Source organism: Jaculus jaculus, chromosome 1 (genome assembly GCF_020740685.1).
Source record: "Jaculus jaculus isolate mJacJac1 chromosome 1, mJacJac1.mat.Y.cur, whole genome shotgun sequence".
NCBI lineage: Eukaryota > Metazoa > Chordata > Mammalia > Rodentia > Dipodidae > Jaculus > Jaculus jaculus.
Genome location: NC_059102.1, coordinates 291,340,611 through 291,364,757, shown reverse-complemented (window position 1 = coordinate 291,364,757; position 24,147 = coordinate 291,340,611). Strand labels below are relative to the sequence as shown.

The 24,147-nt window shown below is 39.1% G+C and overlaps 2 protein-coding genes across 4 annotated transcripts in view; one reads left to right on the top strand and one right to left on the bottom strand.

Annotated features, from left to right (window-relative positions):
• The window catches only part of Tpr (translocated promoter region, nuclear basket protein), a 64,445-nt gene extending 52,711 nt beyond the window's left edge, over positions 1-11,734 (bottom strand). The window contains exons 1-7 of one of the 2 annotated variants that reach the window (XM_045146920.1): positions 11,193-11,734; positions 9,372-9,476; positions 6,469-6,542; positions 4,593-4,689; positions 2,570-2,673; positions 2,215-2,379; positions 426-518 (exon numbers count right to left, since the gene is read on the bottom strand). In XM_045146920.1, coding sequence (XP_045002855.1) covers positions 426-518; positions 2,215-2,379; positions 2,570-2,673; positions 4,593-4,689; positions 6,469-6,542; positions 9,372-9,476; positions 11,193-11,343 — 789 coding nt within the window. In that variant the 5' untranslated portion in view covers positions 11,344-11,734. The remainder of the gene's footprint in view (positions 1-425; positions 519-2,214; positions 2,380-2,569; positions 2,674-4,592; positions 4,690-6,468; positions 6,543-9,371; positions 9,477-11,192) is intronic. The other variant, XM_045146914.1, reaches the window with a different exon arrangement.
• Positions 11,735-11,761: 27 nt separating this feature from the next.
• The window catches only part of Odr4 (odr-4 GPCR localization factor homolog), a 41,109-nt gene continuing 28,723 nt past the window's right edge, over positions 11,762-24,147 (top strand). Inside the window, exons 1-4 of one of the 2 annotated variants that reach the window (XM_045146985.1) lie at positions 11,762-12,222; positions 16,215-16,335; positions 19,753-19,887; positions 22,891-22,986. In XM_045146985.1, the coding sequence (XP_045002920.1) occupies positions 16,237-16,335; positions 19,753-19,887; positions 22,891-22,986 (330 nt within the window). In that variant the 5' untranslated portion in view covers positions 11,762-12,222; positions 16,215-16,236. Of the gene's footprint in view, positions 12,223-16,214; positions 16,336-19,752; positions 19,888-22,890; positions 22,987-24,147 lie in introns of those variants that run through there. The other variant, XM_045146988.1, reaches the window with a different exon arrangement.

Here is a 24,147-nt window from a genome sequence, read left to right as displayed (position 1 = left end):
AGGAAAAAAATATTACTTTTAAAGTAAAACAGGCAAATAACGTTAACGTCAGCCCATCTTATTTTTTTCAGAGTATAATAGCATACAGCTACTTACATATACAACAGAAGTGTTATTTCTTACTGAATTAACCATAGGTATAGCACATACTCTATCTTATGGGTGCTAAGAGAGAAACTAAGACATGGCACTAGACAAGCATGGTGGCTCATACTTGTAATCCCAGTACTCAGGAGGCTAAAAAAGGGTTTGTGAGCGTAAGGCCAGTTGGAGCTACCTAAAAGGCTTTAGAACACCTTGGGGCAGTTAAGACTCTCTCTCTAAATAATAAAAATCAAACTAGCATAATCTTTTCATCTAATAATGCCATCTTAAAGGCTTCAATATTTGTGTAAAAAGAAATATTTTAAAGTGGTCATCAATACCTCTTTTAATTTGGTCAACAGATCTTCTACATGCTTTTGAAGATGCTCGTTTGATGTTTTTAAGCCATTCATCTGTTCTTCTAGTCTAGAAACCTACCAATAAATGGGAGAGAGGGGTAGTGCATTAACATTTGATACAAAGCTTAGTTTTATACTTTCAACCAAAAGCAAAATAACCGTCTACATTCAAAAACAAAATTTACAAATATATACATTTAACAAAGTGAAGTGTCTATTCTCTGCCCTTTACTCACACTGCAGTGAAGTTCCTCCACCACACACTCCTGCCTCCATGATCTTCTGCCCAAGCCTACAGAGCCAAGTAACCATAACCTGGTGGAGAACCCTATTGGAGATGCTGGAGGATAGCCATCACCAACAGAATGAATAAGCAGGGACCCTATAGACTACAAAAATAAACCGTCTGGACAAGTACGCATTTGTGCAATAGTGGCACACAGCCTGTACAGGTAACCAACTGTTCTCCAATTAGACATGAGGACTGCCTGGTAGGAGAAAACTCATATCTAGTACTGGAAAACATGTCAGAATCCCAATGAGCAAACTCATATGGCAGAATGAAGCCCTCAATGCTCTCTAGAGAAGAGAGTGGGCTTGCACACCAATGATCTGTCAAATAACTTTGCATGTCCCTTTTAACCCAAGCTGCTCTCACTCTTATGTTGAAGAATCTGGTTTATTTTATAGATAGCAGAGAAAATGGAAGAGAGCCAAGATCCATTGATAAGAGAAGTATATAGCTGAATATGCTCCATGAGATGTGCCATCTCTATACATCAGCCAGGGCCCAGGAGAAATTGCAGAGCAAGTGGCATCATGAATACTGCTCTTACTGCTAGCCTGACAGCCAACATTAGGGCAATATTAACAGACATGGTGATCAATCAAAATCCATCAAAGCATAAATCCAGAGTCTACAGAGAACTCAACATTAAATCAAACTGCCAACAGGTCTGCCATGGCTCAGGGATCATTGCAGAAGAGGGGCAGAAAATAAGAGTCACAGAATGAGCAGGAATACACTGAGGCATGGCTCCCAAAGGTATTGACTAAAGCCTCCATGATTTCACTGAAGATGGCCCCAAGGAAATAGCAGCAGGAGAGTATAAAAGCATATGAAAATATATGAAATAAGGGCTGGAGAGAAGGTACTTGCCTATGAAGCCTAAGGATCCAAGTTCAATTCCCTAGTACCCACAAAAGCCAGATACACAAGGTGGAGCATGCTTCTGGAGTTCATGTGCAGTGGCTAGAGGTCCTGGTGTGCCCATTCTTTCTCTCTACCTGTCTTTCTTTCTTGAAAATAAATAATAAGTAAAATATTTTTAAAATATACAAAGTAAAAAATTATGCTGGGCATGCTGACATATGTCTTTTATCCCATCACTTAGGAGGCAGAGGCAGGAGGATTGTTGTGAATTCAAGGCCACCCTGAAACTACACAGCCTGGGCTAGAGAGACAGCCTTCCTTGAAAAGCCAAAAAAGTAAAAATAAATAAATACAAATAAAAGCTTAATGCTACTTAAACATGTACTTGTGGAAAAGTAAGATATACTGTAAGACAGTAGTTGGTATCAAAAGTCATTACACAAACTAACATTTCTTTACTTTCCTAGGCCAAATCAGAAGTTATGCTATCTACATTTAGCTATTAGTCTTAAGACACACTAGGTACACCACTGAATATCACTGGCTAAACATTTAATAAGTCAATACATAAAAATATAAGCTATATCCAATATACAAAAGATACAATTTTACTGTTACCTCTTCCTTTTTGTTTTCAAGATTACATTTAAGTTCTAGAATCTCATTTCCTTTTTCTCTTCCGAGAGCCAGCAGCTCGTCAGTTTTGGTCTTCAACTCTGTGTTCAGCCATGTATTCTGATTATGTAGCAATTCCTTTTCTTGCTCTAATCGTTTTTCTCTATACTAAAGAAATCCAAGAAAATAACATTTATATGTAATTCTTTAAAAGTCATTCCCATGTTAAGGGAAACATGAAATATTTTGTTTGGGAGCACAGCAGATTAATAGAAAACAAAGAACCATAAAAACATAAATTCAGGAGAATTGTATATAAAAGTTGAGATTCTGCACAAACAATCACTTAATTACTTGCCTTAACAGAAACATCAGAAGCCTGAAGTTCATCTAGTTTTAACTGAAGTTCGCCCTTTGTTGTATTGCTTTCTTTAAGCTTTTCATTTAGACGCTTAACATCCTCTACAGGTCAAAAGATAATTTAAAAATCATTACTTCATACTCAGAAGAACTAAGTATCAAAAACCTACTACTAGAAATTTAAATCTTTAAACCCCAAATGTGTTGTTTCTGTTATAGATTATATCTATCCAAATGCATTAATTATAATGGTTGCTTAAGTATGGTATTTAAGGTAAATATCCAACATTAATTTTCCAATTGTATTCCTCAAAAAACAATAAAAATTACAAATAATCATCTAAGTAATAACAAATGTTAGAATATGCATATTTCATTATTTCACGCTAATACTCAGGTTTTAAGAAATTCCTTTATGTCTAATAACTACTAGTTAACTGGTCAGCATTTCAGCATTATCATCAAATACTGTGGAGGCATCCTTACCTAGCAGAATATTACTGTTTAATAACATAGATGTGAAATTTCCCCCCATATATTATACAAAGAATTTTGAAAAACTAAAAAGGAACCAAGTGGAAAATAATGTAATTATCATCTTAAGAATGATGGTCCTACATGTCAAAAACAAAAAGAAAAAAGAACCACGTTCATCTAAATCTATATTAAAATGTTTACATTTTTGTTAGAAACAAAAACAAAACAAAACAAAACAAAAAAAAATGTTTATTTTTTTTTTGTATTTTTACTTATATGAGAAAGAGAAAGAAAATGGGTGCACAAGGACCTCTTGCTGCTGTAGATGAACTCCAGATGCACACACCACTTTGTGTGTCTAGCTTTACATGGTACTGGGAAAATGAACTTGGACTGGTTCTTTGAGATAGGGTCTCACCCAAGCTGACCTGGAATAGTCTCAGGCTGGCCTCAAACTCGTAACAGTCCTCCTACCTTGGCCTCCTGAGGGTTAGGATTAAAGACATGTTACACCACACTAGCCATTATCAAGAGTTTGAAAAAGTATTTAGGTTGTGTGCCAATGAAAATTTTTTAGGAGCATTTAGACCAAAGTTTCCATATAAAAAAATACACTACAATGTTATTTCTTTTGCCTTGCTGAACATACCAGGCAGGCCTCAAACTTTTTAATTAGTCCTATCTGGCCTTAAATTCCTGATTCTCCTGCCTCCATCTCCAAAGTTCTAGACTTTCAAATGTGGGTCACCATGTCAGGCTATTATAATACTACTACTAAAAGAATATATTAAAAGCCACCAATATTATAATCTAAATAAAGCCTGTAGTTTTAAAGCAGGCTGAATGAAATTTAAGAATTTAGGGAATAAAAAACATTTGGGCTGGAAAAAAGGATCAGCTATCAGTGCTTAAAGGCATTGGTTACAAAGGCTGCTTCTCCAACCCCCCCCCTTTGGCTTTTTTTTTTTTTTTCAAAATTCTTAAAACTTTTAATTTCATTTAGCACACAAAATAATTTCGTCATAAAAATAATGCCTATTTACAGATGTCTAACAAAAAAATTTTTTTTGGTTTTTTGAGGTAGGGTTTCACTCTAGTCCAGACAGACCTAGAATTCACTATGTCATCTCAGGGTGGTCTCGAACTCCTCCTAGCTCTGCCTCCCTAGTGCTGGGTCAAAACTCTTAATAATGACGTCAAGTAGGTAAAAGAATCCTAACAAAGAAAGTTCAGCCACAGAAGTAGTTAATCTCCATTCACTCCTATCACTATCAAAACAGGAAAGGAGGGCTGGATAGATGGCTTAGTAGTTAAGATACCTGCCTGTGAAGTCTAAGGACCCAAGTTCTATTCCCCAGTACCCAAGTAAGCACATGGTAGCACATGCATTTGGAGTTCATTTGCAGTGGCCAGAGGCCCTGGAGTATCCATTCTCTCTCTATTTATCTCTTTCTCTCTCAAATGAAGAAATAAAACTTTTTTTTTTTATAAAAATTTTGTAAAAAGGAAAAGACATATTTGAAAGCTAAAGCATTTCTTCCTACCTGTTAAATATTCCACTTCCTGAGCTAGCCTCTCATTGGTTCTAATTAAGTCTCGTTTTTCAGCTTCTAATTCTTCCTTTGTTCTTGTAAACTGGCTCTGTCATAAAAAGCAATAAATTTAAAATTCAGCTTAACAATCATTAAAGAAATTTACATTTGGCACTATCACTTCACCTTATATTAGCAACAACATTCATAATTCCAAAACTTCTCTTCACAGTTTTTGATTTTAAAACACTTTTCTTGGCCTCATGTACTGTTTCCATATCACTTATCAAACTCAGAAGACTAATTACTTAAAAAATTTAGAGTATTTGATATGCTTCTAGTTCACTTGCCTTCACGAAAATTTTTTGAAATAGCAGTGCATTTGTAGTTTAAATTATTTCTCAACATTAACTGCCTTATGGTTAAGACAAAGAAATTTATGTTTTTTGAGTTTCAAAACATTTTCCAAAAACTTGAGAAAGAACTATTTAAACTGAGAGTGAATGATGGGAAGTGAGATGAAGGCCAACATAGAGAGATGAGAAATAGTTACCTTTTCTTTGGCTTTAATCTGCATTTTTCTGTTACAAGTACAGAAACATCTCACATTGCCACTGACCATTTATATAGCAAATTTCCTTCAGTTGGATAGCCCTTTAAGTATAGCCTCATAATTTGAAGCAGCCACATTTGAAAACTATAAACCTTTAGTGGCTTATTTGCATTTTGTTTATAGAATTTTCAATTTCAAATGGAATGAGTTTAACATTAATTTCTTTTTACAATTTTTTTTAATGTTTTTATGCTTAGAACCCTTTTTACAACAAATATCATTGTGTATTGGAAATGGCAACATAAGGGAAACATTCACACCTACAATGAAGGCAAGTGTAGCTAAAATTTACTTACTTCACAAAACCTCAGCACAACTGTGTTAATTATAGCCTTTTTGTTTACATTATCTTTAGACTTTTTCCTTCTGCAAATCTGCTGCTAATCAATATCCCCCTTCATTCTACCAACGAGTTTTATTCTCTATCTCTCTATATTTACCTTGTTTTTCTAATGAATATGTAAAAAAAATTAACAAGTACTTATAGCACTTTAAATTTTTAAAAAATCATTTCTAGGTATATTACAGGGCTTTTGTGCTACTACTAAGAATCTTGAAGTACAACATTTTTCTTTTGGAGATTTGAAAAAAATTAACTTTGAGTCCCAAATGAAATATAAGCTTTAAAAATTTAATGTCAACAGTCTAAAATTCTATCTGGTTCAAGTTACCAAATATAATTAATTTAAATTAGTCAGCAATCCTTGTAATTGCATACAATCTTTTATTCCTATCACTGCTTTAAGAAAATGATTAACAACATAGATTTACCCAAATACATAATTATAATCAAAACATCTTTAATAATGCCTAACTATACTGGGCATTCAAAAGATAATTTCTGGGGCTGACACTCTAGCTCAGTTGTCAAAAGTGCTTGCTTAGCATGTTCAAAGCTGTGGGTTTGATCTTCAGCTGGCAATTCCAGCTCTAGGGAGGTGAAGGCAGGAGGACCAGGAGAGTTAAAGGTCATTCTCAGCTACACAGTGACTTCAAGGCCAGTCTAGGTTAAGTAACAACCTGTCTTAAAAAAAAAAAAAAAAAAAAAAAAAAGGTAATTTCTACTGAGTAAAACAAAGCAGGGAAAAATCCAATCCAATTACCAGAAATTATATGGACAAATGTGTGTACACACATACACATACACACAGTTAGTAGCTTTGACTACATCTGTTTCATTGTCCCATTGTCTAATACCTGAAAAACCACAATAAGTAGAGGATATCATTTTATGTGTAATAGTTAATTAGCTTTATTCATATGAGTGATACTTACCTGAATGCAAATATTACGATCTTGAGCAATTTCAAGTTCTTTGTTTTTTTCAGTTAATATCTTCTGCTGATTGTCTAAAGGGAATTTTATAAACGTAGATTCATTAATGAGTATTTTTATCCAACTTTCACCATTACACATGTTTAACAGATTTTACTATATTCTAGACTGAAAGTTTAAATGTTACCCAGTGTCTAAAATGCAATGTGTAATAATTCTATCATTTGTTGTAAAATGAGCAATATCCTCATTTTTTTCTGGTATCTTCTAAATAAATGTGTATCATAAAAAACAATTTTATTCAGAAATGAGAAAGTCAAACAAACAGGCCAGGATCAAAAAAGAAAACAGGGCTGGAGAGATGGCTTTGCAGTTAAGGTGCTTGCCTGTGAAGGACCCATGTTCTATTCTCCAGAGCCCAAGTTAGCCAGAGCACAAAGGTGAGGCACTCACAAGGTGGCACATGCCCACAAGGGGGCGCAAGCGTCTGGGGTTTGACTTTTGTGGCTGAGGCCCTGAGGTGCCAAATCTCTATGCCCCCACTTTGCTCTCTCTCAAAAAATAAAAAGTAGGGCTGGAGAGATGGCTTATTAGTTAAGGTGCTTGCTTGTGAAGCCTAAGAACCAAGTTTAGGTTCCCCAGTACCCACATAAGCCAGACACACAAGGAGGTACATGCATCTGGAGTTTGTCTGCAGTGGCTGGAGATGCCAGCATGCCCATTCCCTCTGTCTGCCTCTCTCTCTTCCTCTCAAACAACAAAGTATTTTTTAAAAGAAAATGCAATTTAAGCTACATAAAATGTATATATGACATATTATGCAAAGTATCTAACCATCACTTTAGAGAGCCTTTCAAATTGAAAAGAAACTGCTACTTTGGCCTTCGTTCATGATAGGTTATCTTCCCTTACACACTTTCTTTTCCAAACATATTAAACATATTTAAGCAGTTAAATAAAAAAATCTGAAACTTTATTCCACCAAAACATTTAAGAACAAGCAGCATAAGCCTTCCCAGTACTCAGGAGGCAGAAGTACAAAGGACTGCTGCAAGTTCAAGGCCAGCCTAATCTATACACCAAGTTCTGTTGTAGGCAGGGCTACACAGTGAGACCTTGTTTTAAAAAGACAACAAAGGGTTGGAGAGATGGCTCAGCAGTTAAGGTGCTTGCCTGCAAAGCCTAATGACCTGGGTTTGATTCCCCAGTACACATGTATATCTGGAGTACATTTGCAGTGGCCAGAGGCTCTGGCATGCCCATCCTGTCTGCTTGCAAATATATAAATAAAATATTTAAAACATAGCAAAACAAAAGAAAAAAAGAAACACACTACATCATGTACTAAAAAATTAACATGGCCGGGCGTGGTGGCGCATGCCTTTAATCCCAGCACTTCGATCGCTGTGAGTTCAAGGCCACCCTGAGACACCATAGTGAATTCCAGGTCAGCCTGGGCTAGAGTGAGACCCTACCTCGAAAAACCAAAAAAAAAAAAAAGAAAAAGAAAAAGAAAAAATTTAACATAACTTTTAAAACCAGGATTATACAAGGGAAAAATAAAAATAATCCTGCTAGATTAGTCTAGATTTTCTAATCTGTCTTCCTTACTACTTCCCAGATTTATACATCTGGGATTATATGTATATAATTTTGTGTGTATGTTTGCATATATCTATTAATATGTTACACACAAGTATGTAACTGTACACCACAGGTACAGACTTTTGTCTAGCATTATCCAAATCGTCTTCTACATCTAATGAAAGAAGCTGCAATCACAGCATTTCTTCTAAAATTCGCCAGCACCGCTGCTGGGTAGGCATTATTGTTATGCTTTGTTGAGGCAAAATTACAAACAAATCATAAACCATACCCAAGTATTTACATCCCATTATATGTATATGCATATTTACATATTCAAAATCAGTGTGCCAAAAGTAGTTAGAAAAAAAAGATATAAACCAAACACAGCCAATGGGTAGACTCATACAGAGAAAGTAGAAATTTTATTCATTCACTTGATTATGAGCTTCCTGTGTTCTCTATTAAGTCAAACTAAAATTAATCTGTATTCAAAAGCAATTATATATGCACGTCTAAGATTTGTCCTGATATTTACTTTCATCCACCTTAAGCAAAGCAGGGGCAGCTCATTTTCCTAAGAAAAGTCAAAATTGGGCTGGGGAAATGGCTCAGCTGTTAAAGGTGCTTGCTTAAGAAGTCTGATGGTGTGGGTTTAACTCCCCAGGACCCACATTAAAGCTGGATGCACAAAGTGACACGTGCTTCTAGAGTTCATTTTCAGTGGCAAGAGGCCCTGGTGTGCAAATAACTATTTTTTTTTTAAAGAATACCAAAATCTTTTACAAAGATTTTATATTGAGTCCAGGATTTAGTAGAGAGAAAACTAGCTACACATCTTTCATAGGACTCAAAGAAGAAATTTGGAGTTGTGTGTGGTGGTGCATGCTTTTAATCCCAGCACTTGGGAGGCAGAAGTAGGAGGATGCTGTGAGTTCTAGGTCATTCTGAGACTCCATAGTGAATTCCAGGTCAACCTGGGCTAGAGTGAGACCATACCTCAAAACACCAAAAAAAAAAAAAAAAAAAAAAAGAAGAAGAAATACACTTAGATTCACAGGCAGTATAAAAATTGTGGCAGAATATAATGGAATCAATAAACCTTAACTTGTTAACATAAAACATCACTCTTCAAGTGCATGTTTTAATTGGTTCCAAAACTTTCAAAACTACCTGCTGGGATAAGCAAAGCTGTGCAAATGATGCACACAAGAATCTAGCCAAGAACAGTGTCTATGCAGTCTTAAGTAAATACTTCTAAAGAACAAAGTAGTACTGAAGATACAAATGTAGTTGTGAAGATAACATTCAATACTTACTTAGTTTCTCAAGCTCAAGCCGCAAGCTTTGACACTCACGAGTTTCATTCACAAGTCTCTCCTGACTGTGGGATAACCTCTTCTCTATCTCAAAGTACTGTTGCTCTACAGAAGGCAAACCAGAATAGTAATATAAAGCACAAAATCAATACAATAAACCCAATAGCAGCATCTCTAATAGTTCTATTTATTCCTAAATATTTGGATTCTAACGTTTAAGATACAATACTGAAACTGCTCTTCAAATAGGAATCTAAGCTAGGTAAGGAGATTGAGTACTGAAAAGTATTTTCTTATCATTTTCAACTGGCATATATGATAAAGAAAAGAACGCCTAAAAGGAGATTTATAAATTACTTTTTTTCTAGGGAGGCAAATGCCATATATTTTATTCATTTCCTCAGACATCCACACATTGCTTAGCATAAAGAAGATTTTAAGGGACTGGGGAGATGGCTTAGCAGTTAAGGCACTTGCCTGCAAAGCCAAAGGACTCAGGTTCAATTCCCCAGGACCCACATAAGCCAGCTGCACAAGGGGGCATATGATTGGAATTCATTTGCAGTGGCTAGAGGACCTGGCACGCCCATTCTCTCTCTCTCTACCTGCCTATTTCTGTAAGTCTCTCTCAAATAAATAAAAATAAAATATTAAAAAAGATTTTAAGAAGTCAAAACGAATACCTACAATTACAAAAGCACTAAATTTCTGTAAACATAAATGTTCAAACTTCCCAAAATCAGACGCTGAGTCTGTGTACTTCAGCATTCATTGTACAAATTAATATTCAGAATGCAGTATATTGTATTCAGCCCTGGAATTCAAAAAAACTGTCTAATTTTATATCTTTTCTGTTTGATAACCCTATTTTATGAAATAAAAATTAATCAGATGGAAAGTTCCAGTCAATTTAGTAAAATACAGTACCAATTTCCCAAAACAGATGAGTACGGAAAAACAAGCAACCAGGAATTTGTATTTTACTAATGGTATCACTGGATTTCTGGTCGTTTTCTCAAGGATATTCAAGCCACTCAGTCCTTGACTTTCTTTTTTTTGGGGGGGGGTTTCGAGGTAGGGTCTCAGTCTGGCCCAGACTGACCTGGAATTCACTATGGAGTCTTAGGGTGGCCTTGAACTCACGGCGATCCTCCTACCTCTGCCTCCCGAGTGCTGGGATTAAAGGGGTGCGCTACCACACCCGGCTCCTTGACTTTCGTAATGGAAGGCCTCCTACAAACAGGTTTTCACGTTTTCTATCAAGCTCCAACTTCTTGAAGAAAGTACAATGTATCAAACACATCTGTTGCGAGCTCACTGTTCTAGTGTTTTCTTTTGCATCCAAGGTCATTGTGAACACCTACTTCGTTATTGGATCACAGATGCGGCATATATACTAACAACTGCAGCAAGTGGTCAATTAGGTTTAACTATGAATCCAAGTGAGTAAAAGCTAGCAGAAAGCATGGTCATTTAAAGTGCAACCTGATAGACCAGGCTCTCTAAAACTAGATAACGTTCACATACTCCTAAAAACCTGGTGGAAACTGACCCAAAATCTTGACGTCTGTCTGTGGGACAAAGTGAAGAGTCCCTATGTCCCCCCTTCCCACAGTAAAAAGAAAACGAAACAGAAACCGACTCAGACTTGGCAGCGGGGGTAACAAACTTTGAATACTAGCAAAGAGAAGGCCTTGCATTGCTTGTGGAGCCCGGAGAGAGATGCTCCCAGCAAACGACGTAGAGGGAGCGCAGGTTTGCCAAGGGGAGCTCCGGCCACCACACCAGAAGCACGGAGGGCGGCCTGCCCTTACCACTCACCGCTCTCCACCTTAAATTTCTCGTGCCTTCCCTTCAGGCCATCGATCTCCGACTGTTGATCAGCAAGGAACTTCTCAAGTTTGTTCTGGACCGACTTGGGCAGCTTGTTCAGCTCCGGACGTTCCAACACTTGCTGCAGCACTGCCGCCATGTCTGCAGGGCCCTGGGCCGCGGCCGTCGGAGGAGAAGCGAAGGGAAACGGCGAGGAACAGGATGCAGGAGACCCCGTCTCCGCACCCTCGCTCGGCGGCTCCCGCGCACCTGCCCGCCGGAGACTGCCGCGGCGGGACGCTGGGAAATAGAGTCCTGCGTGAGCGGAAGCACTGGAGCGAAACAGCGCCCGCGACTCCAGGCACCGGAAGCTAAACTCTCGGGCACTCGGGAGTTCGCGGGTGACCTCTGACCCAGCGTGCGATTCAATTTCCGGTGTCACCCTGTCTGAGCCGCGTAGGCTTCTGGGAAACGTAGTTTTCACGTCACTCCCTACAGTGAGCCCAGCTGCGTGCTGCTGGTTCCGCTTCCTCCCTTCTCCCCAGTCTCTGGCTCTTCTCGCTGGGCGAGGCGACCAGTGTCCGCGCGGTGGCGCCACCTACGTACGCATCCACCCACGTCCCTCCTTCCGGAGCCGAGCGGCCTTACCGTCAAAGCCCCGCGATGCCATGGATCGTCCTCTTTGGCGGCTTCTAGGCACTGAGCCACTAGAGGGCATCGGTCCCTCCAGGACCAGATGGCAGGTTCCGGCCTACCGCCAGGCTCTTAATGGTGCCCGGAAGGGGGCGGGGTGTCCGCCGCCGTCGCTTGGGTCGAAGCTCGGCGGGGGAGGCAGCGGAGCGGCCTGCATCATCGGTGCGCGCCCGCGTGTCCCCGGGGCTCTGGGCCTGGAGTGGGAAGTGAGGTGTTAACACACACGTCGCTTTCTGATGAGCTCATCGGCTGTGGGCTCGGGGCCCCGGTGCCGTCTGGCCGCTAGCAGCCCGGACCTGTAGTAACGTCGAGGTCTTCCTGCCATGCACGCACACTGTGGAAACAGGTGAGTGGGCCGGTGGGTGTATGTGCACTCGGGCACCGAAGGCTTCCTGCAGAGGGGAAAGGAAGCGCGCAGGAGTAGAAAACATATGGACTGTCACCCCGTTACACTCAAGTTCTCAGGAACTTGGCTTTTGGGAAACTACGTCTCTGCGTGCTTTTGGGGCCGGAGGTACGGAATGATTCAACACAACCGGTTACTCTTCTAGGAAGAGAATAAAAAGAAATCAAGAGCTTGAATGCAACCTATATATTAAGGTGACATCGCAGAAAATGTCATTTGATGTTGGTATTTTTGACAGGAAAACTGTAAGAAAAGTTTTAAAACACTGCGTTGAGGCGCTTGTCACCTTGACACCATAACAGCTGTATGTTTGTTTCCATACCATGATTGCGTAATTTCTAGCTCAAACTTTGTCTTGTGCCTGATTATTTTTCTGGACGAATTTGTTAAATTCGTGGTTGAAAGTAAGAGGTGAAACTTGCCTGTAATCTCAGTAACTAACAGCGTGTTTGAGGCTGAAGTATTTCAAGAGAGGGGGAAGAGTGGAAGGATAGGAAAGGAGAAGAAGAAAAAGGGGATTGGGGAGAGAGAGCATACACATGCCGGCAACCAAGAGATTCTTCTTGCAGATCCCGTAGTCCTAAGCTTCTGTCAGTTGATGAAGCCAAGATGCATATTTTTCGTTGTGCTCCTTATGAAGTTTTTATAGAGGGGCTGGAAATGTAGCTCAGTTGCTAGAGAACTTGCCTACCATACACACACATAAACCCAGCATGGTGGTCCATGCTTCTCATCCCAGCACGACCGACATAAAAACAAGAGAATCAAAAATCCCCAGCTACATAATGAGCTCAGAGCCAGTCTGAGCTACATGAGCCCCTGTTTCTTCATTGAAAAAAATATGTTACCATGCTTGGGTAAATGCAGGTGCATGTATGCCATGTTGTATGTGTGGAGGTCCTTTCCTTCCACCTTGCTTGACACAGGCGTTGTTGCTTCTCCACTGCACATGCCAGGCTAGCTGCCTCCCTTGAGCTTCCAGGGAGTCTTCTGTCTCCACACCGTTCACCTTGCTGCAGGAGCACTAGAATCACAGACTGGTACATGGGTTCTGGGGACATGGACTCTGTTCTTTGTACTTTCATGGCAAGTGCTTTATCCATTGAACCATCTCCCCAGCCCAGAGACACTTGTTTCAAAACATTATTTTTTAAGTTTTGGAAAAGCTCTAAAAATAAAACCTGACATGCAACCAGATTTCATTGTCAAGTAGATTTTCATTTGTCCTATTGCTTTCAATTTTTCTACACATTAGCATGGGTAGTGAGTGACACCTTGGAAAAAATAAGTTTATCAGTTTAAAGTACAGATTGTTGGAGTCACTTTTTTTTTGGTAAGAATTGGCATTATTAGACCAGAAGAAAAAAATTGTAGTCATATGATGAAGCTGTTAGAAAGGTAATACATAGAAATTCATACTTTGCAGCATTACTGAAAGTAGAAGTCCTTTAACTTTTCAGAATATTAATGATTTATACAAGAAGTTCTGGAGTTAGCCTTAGTGTGAACCTGATTTACCCATTGTCCAAAATGAGCTAGAGTGAAAGCTTATGCATCTTGAGACAAAACTAAGCAGTGGCATCCCACAGATCATTTCAAACAAGTCCATTCTCTGGGCTTCACTCTATTTTATTATTCTTTTTCTTTTTTTGTTTTTTTGAGGTAGGGTCTCACTCTAGCCCAGGCTGACCTGGAATTCACTGTGGAGTCTCAGGGTGGCCTCAAACTCACGGCAATCCTCTTACCTCTACCTCCCGAGTGCTTGGATTAAAGATGTATCCTACCACGCCCGGCATGGGTTTCACTTTTAGAGTAATGCAAAAATCATTATTTGGCCTGGAGAGATGGCTTAGCGGTTAAGTGCTTGCCTGTGAAGCCTAAGGACCCCGGTTCGAGGCTCGGTTCCCCAGGTCCCACGTTAGCCAGATGCACAAGAGGGTGCATGCGTCTGGAGTTCGTTTGCAGAGGCTGGAAGCCCTGGCGCACCCATTCTCTCTCTCTCCCTCTATCTGTCTTTCTCTCTGTGTCTGTCACTCTCAAATAACAAATATATATATATATATAAATAAACAAAATCATTATTTAAATGGCAGATTAGTCTATTGGTGTCAGATATACCACCCTAGTATTTCTATCATATCCTTACCATTGTATTGAATAAGATTCAGATTTTTCACAGAACCTGAGTGACTCTTACCTCTACTTGCAATATTCAAAGTATTGCAACTCTGTTCTCATGGCCTTCATGTTTATATATTTGGTAGTTTTTTCACGTAAAAGAAAACAAACATCTCTTTACGTTTTTGTTTCCTACACTGAATGTGAACCTTTTGATATCATAACTCAATGTGGTGTAGCTCTTTTATTCAATTCCCCTGGATATTGAAATGAAAAGAGCATTAGGTCCATAGGAACAGTATACTTGTTTCCATTCACAAATGAGAGTGAACAAAATAGGAGATAACCCTTTGCACTGATTTCATTGAAGAACTGAATATCATTCCTCACTGTGAGCAAAATGCTGAAAAGCATGGATTCTTTTTTTACTTTTTTTTGTATGTGTGGGCACATGTGAAAGTCAGAGAACAACATGGGCTGTTTCTCCTGCTCTTCTACCTTCTTTGGAGACAGGGTCTCTCTTGCTGCTGCTTGTATTCCCTTCTGGCTATGACCCCAGTGCTATAAGTGCGGTGGGATTACAAACGTGTGTTCCACTTTGTGGTGGGTTTTGCTTGGGTGCTGAGGAGGATCAAACTTGGGTCTACAGGCTTGCAAGCAACTGCCTTTAGCTGCTGAACTATCTTCCCAGCCCTGAAAAAGTATGGATTTTAGAGTTGGGCTACCTAAGCGTAAATTCTGCCTTTCCTATTCACCAGCTTTGTCATATGGATAAATTATTTATCATGTCTTTGTTTCAGTTTCTTCATGTATAAAATGAGTATATATAAAATAATCGTATCTATCTCATGAGAGTTTTGTGTATGATACTTGAATGATTCCTTGTATGGAATAGAAGCTTTATAGACATATGTGTGTATATCTATAGTTGTCATGCTTGTATTATTATCTACTGAATTAAATGGCTCTTATTTTGAGTGGCTCAAGGGTGGAAACTGTTGTGCCTTCCCACCTGTCACAAGTTCTAAAAAATAGTAATTTTATAATATATGCTTATTGAGTAAATGAATTTGAATCTCTGGTCCTTAATAAGTTTTTCAAACATTCATCTTTCCTGTTTTAGAAATGAAAACACAGACGTGTACCAGTAAATTATCAGAGACAGTGCAGCTACAGAGTAGCTATAAAGTAAGAAATCAGATGTGTTGGATGGGGAGATGGCTCAGTGGTTAAAGGCACTTGCTTGCATAAGCCTGATGGCCCACGTAAAGCCAGATGCACAGAGTGGTGTATGTCCCTGGAGTTCATTTGCAGTGGCAAGAGGCCCTGGTAGGCCCATTCCCTCTCTCTTTCTCAAATAAATAAACAAATAAGAAAGAAATCAAATGTGTTAACTAATAGTTGAATATCCTTCCCTTATCCCAAGAATGAGGAATAGCTTTGATCTTTCATGTCATCTCTGGTTGATGGTAGTGGTGAGTTTTTTGTTGTTTTGTTTTTGTGTGTTTTTGAAATAGGGTCTAAGTAGCCCAGGTGGGCCTGGAACTCACTAGCCTAAGCTGATCTCAAATTCATGGGAATCCTCCTGCCTCAACCTCTTGAGTGCTGGGACTCTAGGCATGTGCAGCCGCACTGGCTTTTTGTTTCTCCAAGTACTGTGTTGAGAAGAGTTCTGAAGCTAGACCACTGGGTTTGGCAAATCTGCTCAGCCAAGCGTAGTTTCTGGCAGGACTGCTCTTCTTTCTGTATTGCCCCCATGCAAGAACACTAAAAATCATTATCTAAAAAATGCATGTGTTTCTCTTATAATTTAGGGCATGGAGTTAGCTCTCCATAATGGGAAGAACCTACATTGTGGAGGAGACTGTCGGCCAGTATCTTTCAAACATCAATCTCCAAGGAAAAGCTTTTGTTTCTGGTCTTTTGATAGGACAGGTATGTGTGTATCTTTTGATTCTGCATATTGGTAAAACAAAGTACCTGTTTATTTAAGTTTAAATGACATTTAGCAGTAAACTTGAAGTGGGAATATGAAAAGACTTAAATATAAAATGGATCTTTGAGGAAACCTGTGGAGGAGTATAAAATCTGGCCGGGGTTAAAGCCTGAACGCATTCCCCTTTGGCACTGTGAAAGTTATTGACAATGTAGAAACTTATAATACAGATCAGATTATTCACACTATGGCCTCTTTTTAAGGTATTTTGGGCTGGGGATGTAGTCCATTTGGTACGTTGCTTGTTTTACATGCACAAAGTCCTGAGTTTGAGCCCCAGCACCATGTAAACTGGGCATGGTGGTACAAACCCATCTTCCTGGCATGAGGGAGGTAAACAAAAGAAATGAAACACTTGGGCATCCTTGGCTACATATTAAGTTAAAGGCCAGCTTGGGATACAGGAGGAATGTACCCATTTTTTAAGAAGGACGCCTTGCATCATTGACCACAGCTTTACATGAATAGAAGCTTGGGGTAAGGGGTGTAAGATGAACAATAGGTTATTTATTTTTTATAAACCGAGCAGAGAGCCATCTCTTTTCACTTATTAGATTATTTATATAATCCTCATATTTATTATAAAAGTGTTTCTATCCAAAAGACCACCAATCTTTTAAGGCTGGTTTAATGTTTTCCAGGAATTCTTTTCTTTCTTGTCTAGAGTATAAGCACCAAGGCTTACGTGTCTTTGTTAAGCATTTTATAAATGGAAGAGAATGCCATAGCCTCCTTTTTTCTTCATAATTCACCCATCTATTACCGAATTTATCATATCCTCCCTCATAGGGGAGTGGATCTAGGTAGTTCCCAGCTCTGGGAGTCTACTATCAGCCCTTGATCAAGTACTGAACATACCCCCCAGGAAGTTTCCTGGTGGGAAAGCCTAAGTTTTACAACTCCTTATCTGTAGAACTGTCATACTTCTAATGAACATTACCGATTAACATTTCTACTTTCACTTTCTCAGGATCAGTATTGTTTTAAAACATCATAAGCTGTTTCTACTCTACACCATCTAAAAACTGTTTTAGAGTTAATTTTTTATTCCTAGTAGAGTTATACATTTCCTCCATTGCCCTAATCATAGGAGGGGCACATTCAATACTCAAATTGTTTCTTGTACTCTGATTGCGTGCATGATTACTAATAAGTGTTGAATTAGCTGTTCTTAGACAAACAGCTAGAAGAAAGCAGGAAAGAAACAGCATTGGCGCCAGCAATTAGGTCGTCGTGACTTCATGGGCAGCAGGAACCTTTACAGTAACCGACTGCCAAGGGGTCACCGGGGGCATCCCTCCGAGGAGTGCTAGCCCTCTGTCCTCAGCTCTCATCCAGTACAGAAGCATCTCTGCGTGCTACACAGGCGAGGTCGCCGTGGACGTAGCATGGAAGTTCATCTGCAGTGGCAGGAGGCCCTGGTGTACCCATCAACCCTTGCTCACTCATTCTTTCTCCCCCCCCCCCCACCGTCTCTGCTTGCAAATAAATCAATTAACGAAAAGATTTTTAAAAATTACTAAAAGAAATTTCTGGGTTCAAGGTCAGTACACTAGTAGAGTACTTGCTTAGCATATATACAGTTCTGTGTTTGATCCCCAGTGCCTTAAATAAATAAACTGAGTACCAAAATTTTAAAAATAAAAGGAGTGTACTGCTAACAGGACTTACTTCTTGAGACCCTTCGTGACATTCAGGTTTTCTACATTATTCTATGTGAGCTTAGTAAAGGTGAGTTTAGCCCTAAGTGACAGGTTCATTTACAGAGTTTTCAAACATCATATTTTTTATAATATTGGACATATCTGTGCAGATCACCTAATGTAGGATTTTTATCAGTCAGATTCCTTCTACTTAGATAATCAGAACTTTTGATTCTTATTACTTAGTATCTGGCCTAGAAATCTTTTGTTAGAAATTTCTTGTGTAAAGTTTACTTTTATGTTTTTAAATTAAGGACGAGTCAGGCGTGGTGGCTCACACCTTTATCCCAGCACTTGGGAGGGAGAGGTAGGAGGATCACCATGAGTTCAACGTCACCCTGAGACTACATAGTGAATTCCAGGTCAGCTTGGGCTAGACCTTACCTTAGGGGGTCGGGGGCAGGGAAGGATTAGTAGAGACCAAGGTCAAGGAGAAAGAGCCTTGTCCAAACTTGTCTCATGGCAGATGGGCCATTTCTAAAGCTAATCACAAGTACCATCTAGCAACTCCTTCTGACTTCCCAACTGTCTTCATTTCATTTGTTTTTGTTGGTAAATAGGGTGTCACTATGTAGCCCAGGTTGGCCTGGAAATGAGTATGTAGCCCAGGCTGGTGTTTTTTTTTTTTTTTTTTTTTTTTTGAGGTAGGTTCTCATTCTAGCTCAGGCTGACCTGGAATTGGTGCTGGGATTAAAGGTTTGTGCCACCACGCCCAGCTCCCAGGCTGGTTTTGAACTCATGATAGATATGAGACACTACACCCAGTTCCACATTGTCTTTTGTATCTCTCCTAGTTTTCCTCTTGCTTTTTTTTTCCTTTTGAGTCCAGAGCTTGCTTCATTCCTCAGGCTTGCTTGTTTCTTACTCTGAATGTCAACTTTTTTCTCCTTTTCACAGTTTAGCATCTTAATAATGTAGGTGACTCTAAAGCCAAAGTTGGTGGTTCACAGCTAGTGAATGTTATACTTGGGACAGGAAGGCAGGAGGGTCAGGACCTAAACGCCAGCCTTGGTTACAATGTAAGTTTGAAACTAGCCTTGTCTCCATGAGACCCAGTCTCAAAGGCAATACTCTTTAGTCAAGGCATACATTCTATTCTTACATATATTTGGAAATAACTTTCAGAGATATTAAAGATAAGCAATATACAAGAGAAATAAGGCCGTACTCTTTTTTTTTTTTTTTCGAGGTAGGGTCTCACTCTAGCCCAGGCTGACTTGGAATTCACTATGGAGCCTCAGGGTGGCCTCGAACTCAAGGCGATTCCCCTACCTCTGCCTCCTGAGTGCTAGGATTAAAGGCATGTGCCACCATGCCCGGCTTAGGCTGTACATTCAAATTAGTTGTCATGACATAGTTCTTTGAGTATTAACACTTTAACTTGGTACAAATATTACTCAGGTTTTTTTTTTTTTTTTTGTCTTTGTCTTTTAGGTAGGGTCTGCCTGTAGCCTAGGTTGACCTGGAATTAACTATGTATTCTCAGGGTGGCCTCAAACTCCAAACTCACGAATGTCCTCCTACCCTGCCTCCCAGGTCATGTGCCACCATGCCCAGCTCTGTAACTCAGTTTTTACATGTTTTAAGAACTAAGATGTATGATTTCTCAATAGCTGTCATTCTAATTAGCTTTTGCGATTTCTTTTTTATAAGTGTTCTTCACAAAAGGATTATGTGATTCTTGCCACTAGAACACCACTCAAACAGGAACAAAATGAGAACCCCAAACATCCCAAGGCTGTGTTGGATAATTTAGATGAAGAATGGACTACAGAACATGCCAACCAGGTAATCTTGTCTCTTTCTATAATTGTTTGTATTTAATTGACTAACAAAAGAAAAAAGTACTTTATCAGGTTTATTAGACTAAAGGTCCAGAGTACTTATTCTTAAATATCTGCTAATAGTTGCATTCAAAACAGTTTTCAAGAAGGCTATGACCTTGAATGATAAGACTTTGTCAGTTGAAGAATTCAGCAAACACAAAGGACAATGTGGATAAATGACAAGATGAGTGGAACAGGGATGCTAGGAAAATACCAAACAACTGGTCAATTTAGGATACTTGAAACTTGGGTGTTGAAGATGTTACATATAAGGCCAGTAAATGAATGACATTTGAGGCAAGCACTCTACTGCTTGAGCTATCACCTCAACCTGGTGAAGGACTTGTGAATGCAGTCCTGAGTTTATTTGGTAGGCTTTCAGAGCTGCTTGTTTTGAGAAGGGGATAATGTGATCAACTTGTCAGTAATTTACAAGATACAGTTGATATCTTGCCAGTATTACTAGAGAGTAGAGGCTAGAGACAGAATATTAAATACAGTTACAGCAGTAATCCAAAAAAAGATGGTATGATTCCAGACTAGAATCTGAGCTTTGTGAGAATATGACATTTGTTTTACTTGCAAACTTAAGAGCCTTGCACAGTATTTACATGGCTTATGTGTTGATGTCTCCTACAGGCTCATGTGTTTTGAATACTTAGTCCTCCACTGGTAGCCATTTAAGAAGGTTGTGGGGCCTTTGGGAAGTGGAGACTTGCTGGAGGGGATGGATCGCTGAGGGTGGGCTTTGGGATGATATAGTCCCACTTCAAGCCTAGTGGACACACTGCTTTGTTCCTGCTGATATGGAGGTTTGATCCAGGCCTCCTGCTCAAGCCTGCCATACTCTCCCTGCCATGATGAAACTTGCCCTTTCTTTCCATAAGCTGCTGCTGCTTCTGGCTAGGTGTTTTATCTGATGAGAAAGCAACTGCTATAGTTTATAATGGTGTTCTAAAATATCAGACGAATGCATGGTTAAACTGACTTACAGCTGACTCTGACTTGATTAACAAATGATTTCACAGAAAGAATTTATTGCAGTTACTTCCTTATTGCTAGGACATAATGCCTCACCAGAAGCAGCTGATGGGAGAAAAAGATTTATTTCAGGCTTTCAGTTTTGAGGGGAAGCTTCATCATGGTGGAGAAAGCATGGCAGCCAGCTTACATCATAGTTCAGCAGCAGAGAGAAAGAACAGTGAATGTACAAACTCTCCACCCCAAGGTCTGCCCCAGCAACACACCTCTAGCAGAACCCCACCTCCTAAAGGCTTCACCAACTGGGGACCAAGTACGAGGCCTAATCATAAACATCTGAGTCTATGAGGAATACTTTACATCAAACCATCACAGTGCTAGAATCAAAAAACTTGACTGGCAAGTAGATTGGGAATAAAAAGATATGAAGAACAGTTAAAGGCAACAGAGAGTTTAAGCATGAATGTCTAGGCAGATGTTATGTCTGTTATGAGAGAAGGAAATGGATTCAGGGTTGTGTGAGAGGGAGTAATTAGGAAGCTAATTTACTTAGAAGTATTGAGCGAATTGTGACATCTAAAGAACAATGCATAATATAGACTAAGATAAAAGAATTAGTATATTTTCAACTTTAAATGCTTTTAAATGTCTAAATGTGTATATGTTTGTGATATAGCAGATGCAAGAAATATTACTGCTGTCTTCTAAAAACCATTAAATATTTTAATTGCCACTGTTATATAATTTTCTATTATTCTAATTTTGCTTTTGCCTTCGTATAAAATTTTATGGTACATATGCACACATGTATTTACATATGAGTAATACACAGAGAATATGTGTGCTATTATATATTAAATTAGATTTTTTTACCTCTACAAGTATTTAATTTTGTGAGCTGGTTTTTAAATGATTCATAGGTCCCTCGTGCTAAATATAAAAATTTTGTCAAATTTGTCATTTTGTAGTAAACAGAAAATTTGAAATCAGAGGGAACTGTGAGTAGAAATGGTACAGGCATAATAGAAATTACATTATACCTAATTTTCTGAGACTTAGCTTTGTGATGGTTTGCTTCTGCAATTAGTGTATAAAAGCTAAAAGCATACTCATCGTTGAACTTAACAGCACATTAAAGTCCATGTGGTGTTAAGAACTAGCTGTGACCAAGCTGATTTGTACATACAGAACAGGTCTGTGTGATGAAGCCCTGAAACCTGAGGTCAGCTTCCTCAGGATGACTTGAGCACAGTGTAATCCACACATTTGGAATATAGGAGACAGCTCTGGCTGAGGAAAGCCCGAGTCAAGGAATAAGAGGAATAGGAGTAGAAAGTCTAAGGCTGTGTATGGAGAACAGAGAATTACTTTTGATTGATACTTGAAGATTTAAGGGAAAGTAGTATCAGATGATTAAATGAATCTCTGAATGTCAGTTTGGCCAGATTCTAGAAAGACTGAAATCCCAGTCTAAGATAAAAAATGTCTTATTTTATTTTTCTGGCAGTTGGAAAGCCATTAAGAAAAAATGAAAATTAGTCTTAAGAATCCTTTGAGAAAAGGCTGTATATATTGGTGTAGCTAAGGGCACTGTTATCATGTGGCCTTATTGGGACTGGGAAGATGGCTCAGTGGGGAAGAGTGCTTGTTTGTTGTGCAAGTACCTTGGACCATAGTTCCATCATTCCCAGTACCCATGTGAAACTAAGTAAAACCTAATCATGTGTTTTGGTATTTGAAGATGGTTGTATTTATAAAGGAATGTTAAAGTATAAACTTAAGTATATGCTAGGAGGATTGTATATATAATACCCTATTCGACATGGCTATTATATTTCTCATTTTTTAGCCAGTTTTCAACTGTCTCTACTTGTACCTCAATTCTGATTGTATAGTTGATTTTGGGTAGATATTTGCTGGTTTAGTATCGACTTCATTAAATAGAAGACTGACATGGTAGCTAATACTATATTTTTATTTTTAGGTATCCAGAATGCTCCCTGGAGGACTTTCAGTTCTGGGAATATTTATTGTTACAACTTTGGAACTGGCAAGCGATTTTCAAAATGCTCTACGAAGAGTAAGTCTGACACTTAGAAATTGTTGATAAGGTTAAAGTGACATACTGTTTTATTTTACTGTATGCATGTACATTGATACTGAGGGTATTTACATTAGTGTTCCATAGCTCTTTATGTTGTGTGCTGAGTCAGCCTTTCCTACCCATTTGCTTGGCTATCTTGAGTGTAATAAATATATTTCAACCAAAGCGACATGTTTTTAAATAGTTTTTCTTAAAGATAATTTCATAATATTACAAATAAGTCATATGGTTTAACAGTTTTTCTTGTGCAATAACAGCTTCCTATTCTGCTCATGTCTGTCAAGGTCCTAAGATTAAAACTATAAGTAACACTTGTACATCTATTCTGTATTCCTGGGTAGAGTGCTGGGTAGAGTGTTTATCCTAAGTCACCTGTGGCTTTTTGTATTTGATTTTGTTTTGTTTCGTTACTACACTGTAGAGTTTGGTAGTATAATTTAAAAGCTGTTTTGTCTTTAAACCTAAATCAGATTTTGTGCAGCTTTCATCTCTCTCAGTCCTCAAGATGTACATGAGCTTTCACAAGAGTATTTCACTGCCTGAGAGAGAGAGAGAGAGAAAGAGAGAGGGAGAAAGGGGGACCTTATACTCTTGAGAAGCACAGAATCCCACAGACTCCCCCGGGGGCAGAATGTTTAGTTAAGGCATAAGCAGTTCAGAATTGCCAGTGCTGTAGAGCTCCAGTTCCATAATCTCTTGTCAGATGTTCCACCTTCATATCTTTGATCCTTTTTTTAATTGAAAGTTATAATATACTAGCATACTGTAATTTGATCATGTTCCTGTCCTGTTACCCTCCTTTGCCGCCTCTGCCCAGCCCCCAATCCACTCAGGAGCCTCTTCTTTTTACATAGCCCTTTCTCTGTTTTGTTGTCTTACTACTTTTGTCCTCTTCTATCCTCCATGTCAAAATGATGATGGGCTCCGAAGAGTGCATGCCTTATGGGGGTATTAGTGGTCATTGTGGGGTGGGGTTGTGATGCACCAGTTGGCTCATGCTGGGAGGACAGTGCTCCAAAATACTGCTCCCCACCTGTGGCTGTTACATCCTTTCTGCCCCTTCTACAGTATTCCTTGAAACTTGCAGGGTGTAATAGCTACCTCTCTTAGTGCTGAGCTTCCAACAGCCTCTTACTT